General features: G+C 31.5%; 2 protein-coding genes across 2 annotated transcripts in view; both read left to right on the forward strand.

Moving 5' to 3' along the window:
- The window catches only part of LOC119666957 (probable cytochrome P450 313a4), a 22,930-nt gene extending 21,128 nt beyond the window's left edge, over positions 1–1,802 (forward strand). Inside the window, exons 2-8 of the mRNA XM_038076236.1 lie at positions 16–188; positions 247–432; positions 498–567; positions 631–748; positions 807–1,061; positions 1,119–1,539; positions 1,603–1,802. Of these exons, the coding sequence (XP_037932164.1) occupies positions 16–188; positions 247–432; positions 498–567; positions 631–748; positions 807–1,061; positions 1,119–1,539; positions 1,603–1,760 (1,381 nt within the window). The 3' untranslated portion in view covers positions 1,761–1,802. The remainder of the gene's footprint in view (positions 1–15; positions 189–246; positions 433–497; positions 568–630; positions 749–806; positions 1,062–1,118; positions 1,540–1,602) is intronic.
- A 1,506-nt stretch (positions 1,803–3,308) lies between these two features.
- On the forward strand, positions 3,309–5,130 carry LOC119672803 (probable cytochrome P450 313a4). Its single transcript, XM_038083946.1, has 7 exons — positions 3,309–3,506; positions 3,565–3,750; positions 3,813–3,882; positions 3,946–4,063; positions 4,122–4,376; positions 4,434–4,854; positions 4,918–5,130. The coding sequence occupies exons 1-7, from the start codon at positions 3,365–3,367 to the stop codon at positions 5,076–5,078; spliced, it is 1,353 nt and encodes a 450-aa protein (XP_037939874.1). The 5' UTR covers positions 3,309–3,364; the 3' UTR covers positions 5,079–5,130.
- Positions 5,131–8,693: the final 3,563 nt, after the last annotated feature.

Here is an 8,693-nt window from a genome sequence, read left to right on the forward strand (position 1 = left end):
TAGTAATATTTTAAGGGATTGTAAAAATTACACTGTTTATTTGTGGGTGGGATGGTTTCCAATCATACTGACTGCAGATGCGGAGATTATTACAAATATCTTGCGGTCTCCAGAAATTCTTAACAAAGCTGAAAGTATTTATCATCCTATTCGTAGTACCTTTAAGGGTGGTCTTATTGCAAGTAGAGGTACTACTATAATAAAGTAATTAAATGTGTAAACGTTAAAAAATGCTTATGTCTAAAGCTGATGAATGGTCGAAGAATCGCAAACTGATAAATCCTGCCTTTGCAAATAAAGTGCTTATGAGTTTCTTTCCAATATTTAATAAAGCTAAGAATAATATAATTGAAAAGTGTGGCGAACTCGTAGACAATAAGGAACATAATTTAATGAATGCTATACAAACAATGACTTTAACATTAACTGCAGGTATAGAACTGTTGATCTATTGAAATTAAGAAAAAACGATGATTAAATAAACCATTTGACTTCAGAAACAACTATGGGCAAGTACATGCACAAAGGTAACCGGATTTCGAATGATGTGGCCAAACATTATTGTGTGTAAGTCATTTAAGTAATTATATAGTGTGCTTATATAGAAGAAAATTTGTCTCACACGTATAGCATAATGGAATATGCAACGTTTAATATAATACTTTCGCTTATGAAACTCGGTTTCATAATGGAGTTGTTTTCGAAATTTAGAATCGCTAAAAAATATACATACCAGTTTGTCGAAGATGTAAGTATTTATTATAATTCCTTCACTGAAAAGATAAAAATTGCTTAAAATGTTACAGTTGATTCACAAAAAACTTTCTAAAACTGCTAATGCAGAAAAAAGTATTACAAATACAAAAGATGACATGTCCAGTAATGAGGATTTCTTGCTTACAAACGAAGAAAATGAATTCACTAATAAGGAAGATGATTTTGCAGACCTTTCTATAAAAAAGGAGCCAAAAATATTTATTGATCAAGCAATAAAACTATACAAACAACAACTATTCACATGGAATGATATAATAAGTGAATCAAATACAATTGTTGGAGCAGTGAGTACACGTAAATTATTTATACTTAATATATTTACAATTCTTCATTGATTGTAGGCATTTGAGACTACAGCTAATGCCATTTATTCTGCTCTTGTTATGTTGGCCATGCACCCGGAAATCCAACAGCGACTTTTTGAGGAAGTTTTAGACGTATTTCCTGAGAAAAACTTTAATGCTGAGCTTGATCAGTTAGATCAGTTACAATATTTGGATTGTGTAATAAATGAAACGTTTCGCTTTGCTCCACCTGTTCCTCTAATCGGACGACATGTTACAAAAGATACACAAGTTGGCAAAAATGTATTTCCCAAAAATACACAAATTCTAATCTCAATACTACATCTTCATCGACGAACAGATATTTGGGGTCCAAATGCAAATAAGTTTGATCCAGAACATTTTTCAGCTGAAAACTTCGGAGAAACTCAAAAATGTGCTTTTATTCCATTCTCTAGAGGTAGTAGAAACTGCATAGGTAAGCTTCGACAAAACTATGTAAAATGTACATGTAGATTAGTTCATTATGTGTTGGTTTCAGGATTACGATATGCCATGTTCTCATTGAAAATCATATTAAGTGGACTTATTCGGAACTTTAAATTTGAAACTGATTTTAAATTCGAGAACCTCAGATTTACGAGTCAAGTAGCATTAAAATATTTAGAGGAACCCAGATTGAAAATTTGCATGAGGTGATAAGTTATACGCATATGAGCTCAGTAAAATCCATAAAGTCTATTTGTGATTAATAAATTTAAATTAAATTGAATAAAATAAAATTATAAATAAAATTAAATTTTATTTAATACATGGCCACCGAAATCCATTTTTCATATGTCGATTTTAGAATTACGTTCTACTTAATTTTCGAAACAGACGCAGAAAAATTTCAACTGTTTCAAATCTTAGTATGTACCAGATTTTAAAATCTCAAATGTTAAAGCGGATAATTAGTAAGCTGGGCAATGTCTCGTTATTATGTTAAATGGAGACACAAATACCTATGCATCGTAATAATTCTTACCTTATTGTTTGATTGTTGTATGTAATCCTTGAAGCGTTTTTGATTGTAGGTCCCTAAAAGCATTTTAGAATGTGATAATTTTGGTAACCTTTCCCATTACAGTTTTCTTTCTTTTAACTCTGCGCCGTTCAAAGAATGGATAGAGTTCCTTTGCCTAAACCACAGAAAGGTTCACATTTTTATATTATATTATGTCACTTTTCACATCACATTCAGATTGGAAGTATATACGATAATAATGCTCTAGATTATAAAATGACAAGGAACTTAGTTGGGATTGTTCTGTCGAAACTATTGTATACCGTATTTATAAGATCTCGAGACCTACTGGTGTGTCACTGGTTTATCCTGATAAAAACTTAAGCATATGGGCGCCCCATTTTTAAATTTATTCACCGATGTTGATTAAATATTGGATTTAGTTTGAATAAACTTCAACAAGAAATTGAAACTTGACAATACTAACATACCTACGCCTACGAATTTAAGATTTTGTGTTAAAATACGATACACTGAACAAATCTAAATGTAATTTTATTAAAAAAGTTGTTCGCTTCGACTTCCATTATGATTATGCTGAGTTATTATTAATATATAAAGAAGGTATATTAAAACTTTTTTGTGCTCATTATATATTTGCGTAGTTTCCAATAAAATTTATATGTGCGTAATTTAAATCAGCATTTTAACAAATTATTTTATTTTCCTTTACAATCAACTCGCATTTTATATAATACTTATGTATAAAATTACTATCTTAGATTTAATTTTTTTATTAATTAATTATAAGCAATTACAAATAAATATATAGTACCTATAACACCATCCGTCACATTAAATTTCACCCCTTTTTTCTTAATCGATAAAACCGATTACAGCAGTATTTCTCGAATATAATATAAGTAACATAGTATGATTTGGATTATTATTCTATTTACACTCGAGGGAATAGATGTCTGTTTAGCTATCACTAAATATGGAATCACTGGAAAACTATAAAGTTGTTAAATATGTGTTTCTGGCCGGTTTTATTATATTGTGGGTTCATTGGATATGGACGCGAAGAAACATATATAAATACGGTTTAAGTTTCCCGATATTATATGGTTTCCCAATAATTGGTTCTTTTTACAAAATAAGGAATGTGAATAGTAAGTTTAAATATTAATAGAAAACTAAATTGATTTAATGAAGGATATATCTGCCTTTTGAAGATTCATCATTAGGGCTTAATTATATTTTTAAATATTGTAAAAGTTATACTGTTTATTTGTGGATGGGATGGTTTCCAACCATACTGACTGCAGATGCGGGGATTATTACAAATGTTTTGCGCTCTCCAGAGCTTCTTACCAAAGCAGAAAGTATTTATCATCCTATTCGCAGCACCTTTAAGGGCGGTCTTGTTGCAAGTAGAGGTACTACTATAATAAAGTATTTTGAAATCTAAAAGTTAAAAGATATTTTTTTCTATAGTTGATGAATGGTCGAAGAATCGCAAGCTAATAAATCCTGCCTTTGCAAATAAAGTGCTTATGAGTTTCTTTCCAATATTTAATAAAGCTAAGAATAATATAATTGAAAAGTGTAGCGAACTGGTAGACAATAAGGAACATAGTTTACTGAATGCTATACAAACAGTGACTTTAACATCAACTGCAGGTATAAAACTGTTGAACTATTGACATTAGAAAACGATGATTAAATAAACGATTTGACTTCAGAAACAACTATGGGCAAGTACATGCACAAAGGTAACCGGATTTCGAATGATGTGGCCAAACATTATTGTGTGTAAGTTATTTAAGTAATTATAAAGTGTGCTTATATAGAAGAAAATTTGTCTCACACGTATAGCATAATGGAATATACAACGCTTAATATAATACTTTCGCTTATGAAACTCGGTTTCATAATGGAGTTGTTTTCGAAATTTAAAAACGCTAAAAAATTTTCATACCAGTTCGTCGAAGATGTTAGTATTTATTATAATTTCTTCACAGAAAACATAAAAATTGCTTAAAATGTTACAGTTGATTCACAAAAAACTTTCTAAAACTGCTACTGCAGAAAAGAGTATAACAAATACTAAAGATGACATGTCCAGTAACAAGGATTTCTTGCTTAGAAGGGAAGAAAATGAATTCACTAATAAGGAAGATGATTTTGCAGACCTTTCTATAAAAAAGGAGCCTAAAATATTTATTGATCAAGCAATAAAACTATACAAACAACAACTATTCACATGGAATGATATAATAAGTGAATCAAATACAATTGTTGGAGCAGTGAGTACACGTAAATTATTTATACTTAATATATTTACAATTCTTCATTGATTGTAGGCATTTGAGACTACAGCTAGTACCATTTATTCTGCTCTTGTTATGTTGGCCATGCACCCGGAAATCCAACAGCGACTTTTTGAAGAAGTTTTAGACGTGTTTCCTGAGAAAAATTTTAATGCTGAGCTTGATCAGTTAGATCAGTTACAATATTTGGATTGTGTAATAAATGAAACACTTCGCCTCACTCCACCTGTTCCAATAATCGGACGTCATGTTACAAAAGATACACAAGTTGGTAAAGATGTATTTCCCAAAAACACCCAAATTATAATCTCAATACTACATCTTCATCGACGAACCGATATTTGGGGTCCAAATGCAAATAAGTTTGATCCGGAACATTTTTCAGCTGAAAACTTCGGAGAAGCTCAAAAATGTGCATTTATTCCATTCTCAAGAGGTAAAAGGAATTGCATAGGTAAGCCTCTACATAACTAATTTAAATGTACATGTAGATTAGTTTATTATGTGTTGGTTACAGGATCGCGATATGCAATGTTCTCAATGAAAATCATATTAAGTGGACTTATTCGGAACTTTAAATTTGAAACAGACTTTAAATTCGAGAACCTCAGATTTACGACTCAAATAGCATTAAAATATGTACAGGAACCCGAATTGAAAATTCGCATGAGATCATAAGTTTTATATTTTACCATAATTTTGTTGTGTGTATATTGTTTGTATATGAGCTGAGTAAACTTTTTGAAGTCTATTTTTAATTAATAAAATTTAAAATAAAATAAATAAAATAAAATTGTAAATAAAATTAAATTTTATTCAATATATGGTCTACTTTACATGGTTCTACTTTATTATCGAATAAACATGATTTCAAATTATATTACGAACCAGTAGTTTACGTAACTAGAAAAAATAGAGAAAAGTAACTGAATATCAAATTTATAGGATAAGATGTTTTTAAACATATTTAATGACCGGTCAAAGGTTTCTTTTTTGTTTGTTTTTTTTTGGCGGAGAGGAGGTTTAAAAATGTCTTACGCATCGTCACTATGTCGTCCATTAAAAATATTTTGTTGTTCTTCGTTCGTCTCGCTTAGGTTTATTTGTTTCTCTATTTTTTAAAATTTGTCATTTTCTAGATCATATTTTTTCCGTTTGAGTATGATCGTAACAAATCGGTCTATGGCGGTCCAGTTTTCTTCAGACATCATCGTTTTCGTTTATTTCACCGACAATTGTTTTAAGTGATGTTCTTGCGGTGTTCCATCTGTTGCATTTAGAGATGGTGTACTCAGCGTTGTTTTCATCTGCATCCTCGTATATGCATTTTGAATCATTTGTTTTGACAATGCGGAAAAGATATTTCTGAAAATATCTATGATCAGAAAGGAATTGAGTTAAGTAATAGGTTACTTCGCCAGTATTCCTGTTTGACTATTTCACCACATCTGGGTTCAATCTTGCTGTCCATCTTCGTTTTGTTTCTGCATTCCATCTTTGTTGCCACAGTTGTTGAATTTGTAGTTTTACTTCTAGATCATTTAATATTGTGTTTTGGTGCTGCTTATTTTGCCACCGTATTTTCCTTTCTTTGACTCAAATACCGCACGGTATGCCAGATCTTTATTCTCACCTTCGCTTGACTTAATTTGTGGCGTGTTTCATCTAATTTTCGTGCCGTTATCACTGCGGCTATATTGTCAGCAAAAGCTACTAAATGTGAATCATCTGGAATTTCCATTTCTAGAAATCCATTGTAATTTAGATTCCAAAGATCAGTAGCTCGTTTATGTAAATCGTTCAACTCGAACGATTTCTTTCGAAATGTTCTCACTTGCTTTTTCTCACTTCTTTCGAGTTTGCTGTTTATGTAACATGAAAAACTCACCACACGAGAACGTTATGGTGTGATGAGAGAAACTGATGAAAATGGAACGTTTTTTGGAAAAATGTAACGAAAATAAAACAATTTTAAAAGGTTGCTTAGTGCTTGCAAATAGCACTTGTACCAAAAATTTAAATTTATTCACTTTAACTTACTTTTCTCGCAAGCAATTTGACAGGTGACAAAAACTCGAACGAAAAAAAGTGAGAAAACAATTCACCACAGTTACATAAACACCTCTAGTGAGTAATTGTCAAAAGTGAGAAAATCGTTCGAGAAAATGAAGTGAGAAAGTTACATAAACGAGCCACAGGTCCAAATATGGTCCAAGTATGGCTCCTGATGTTATTTGAATTTTCTTTTTACCATCACGTGTCTCGTAGATAAGTTCTCTGTGTTTTAAGTAGCTTTGAAACATTTTCATTAGGTATACTGGTACACGAAACCAACGTTTGAATACATCAATTATATCACTCCAGCTGACACTATTGAAGGTATTTCGGACAGCGAGAATCGCTAACAGAACTATACGTCTGGAGTGATGGTTGGCAGTCTGCATCGATTTTACGGTACTAATAATGTCTTGAATGGCTACTAATGTAGATCGGTTTGTTTTGAAGCCGTGATGACGTGACGACAGTCCACCAACTTTCTCTATGGCAGTTCCGAGTTTATACTTTATTAAGCGTTTCAACAACTTCCATCCAGTGTTCAACATGCAAAGTGGCCGGTATGCTTCTAGTAACTCCGGATTTTCCTTTCCCTTGCTTATAACACCAATGTCAGGTGTTGCTTTATCCATATTCTTGGAAAATTACCTCTTTCAAGCATATTAAGAAGAATAACATATCACTCAATAAATCTTGTGACCATCTAAGAAAAAGAAATTTTTTCTGTCAAAAGTCAATTTTACTCAACAAAATAATCTTGTCTTGGTGAAATAAAATTTTTTTCTTTGCCATATGCGGTCGTTTTTTCACAAAATCTGCTTTCAAACAATCCAGTTATGCCGCGTAGAAGTTACTTTTGATAGTTTTTCCCTTTTCGAGAAAGTCAATAAAGATTATACCATGTGTATCCCAAAAAACTGAATCCATGACCTTCCCAGCTGACTGTTGTGACTTTGGAAGTTTCGGACGTGGTTCACCGGCTGAAGTCCACTCAGATGATGATCGTTTTGATTCCGGAGTGAAGTGATGAATCCTTGTTTTATCCATTGTCACATATCGATGCGAAAAAATCATGACCAAACACTGCTGTGAATCATCAACATGTTGTTGTTTTTGATCGACTGTGAGTAAACGCGGCAACCCCTTTGAAAAGAGCTTTCTTTCTGATCAAATGGTCATGCATAATTGTACATAGTGACAACCAAGTCTGGACGTTTTGATGTTTTCTGGAGTAACTACCTCAATTGAACGATTAGAACGTCACTATTATTGGTGTCCGTACGAACAAATGGTTCTTTTCGATGGACCAGAGTCCGGATAACACTTTTGGAGCCATTACTGAGCTTGCATAGTATTTTTTTCATCAAGAAGCAATGATCTGTTAAATTAACACACGAAATTGTTTTGAATCCATTATTTTGAAAATAACAAAAGTAGCTTCACCTAAATGGCTGTCACTAATGGCTGTCATTTTTTCTGACTAATCGAAATATCATGTAAAATTTACATATAGTCTTTTAAAAGTTGGTACTTCATAAACGTCATATGGATTTGACAATTGCAGTGTTAATGTGTTATATAGGTATATTAATGTGTGTTATATCAGTCGGGATACCATCAGGTCCTAGAGCTTTGTTATTTTTTAAGGTCATTGCTGCTCTTTTGAGTTCAACCTCTGTGCATACAGGGAAGGAAATATGTGAAATATGTGCTATTTCTTCATCTGGTTCTCTTATTTCATGAGAGGTGAATAAACTGTGAACTATCTGCAATGTGCTGTTGTCAAGCATTATTTATTCAATATATTTAGTTTTATGAACATTAATATAATTATTGTGTATTTTATTTCACTATAAAAATAAAACATGTAAAAGAAAGATATATGCTACATATGAGAAATGAAAAAGATTTGGAAATTGTAAAGAATCATAGAAATGTTGGAATGTTATTTAAACTCTTTCTGGTAATTAAGTTTTATAGTATAAAAATTTTTCAAACTGAAAACGTTTTGTATATACACCACTTTTTTAAAACTTTTAACTCGATAAGTGGCTAATTCTCTTGCCTACCAATGTTTTAATAAGGAATATAAGGTAAGAGTATAAGAGTTTATATTAAAATATCTGCAATCAAGTATAAAAATTTACTAAATTAGCATTATTCTGATATATACTAGCACTATTTTCACCTAACATTTATTTCTAATACGGGGTGTCACTTCCGAGAAATTTGGAACTT

Source organism: Teleopsis dalmanni, chromosome 1 (assembly GCF_002237135.1).
Source record: "Teleopsis dalmanni isolate 2A chromosome 1, ASM223713v2, whole genome shotgun sequence".
Lineage (NCBI taxonomy): Eukaryota > Metazoa > Arthropoda > Insecta > Diptera > Diopsidae > Teleopsis > Teleopsis dalmanni.

Excerpts from the sequence above, each read along its gene's own strand:
- LOC119672803 (XM_038083946.1), top strand. The coding sequence starts at position 3,365 with ATGGGATGGTTTCCAACCATACTGACTGCAGATGCGGGGATTATTACA. Across the intron at positions 3,507-3,564 it reads CGGTCTTGTTGCAAGTAGAG|TTGATGAATGGTCGAAGAAT; the intron begins GTACTACTATAA and ends TTTTTTCTATAG. Across the intron at positions 3,751-3,812 it reads GACTTTAACATCAACTGCAG|AAACAACTATGGGCAAGTAC; the intron begins GTATAAAACTGT and ends ATTTGACTTCAG.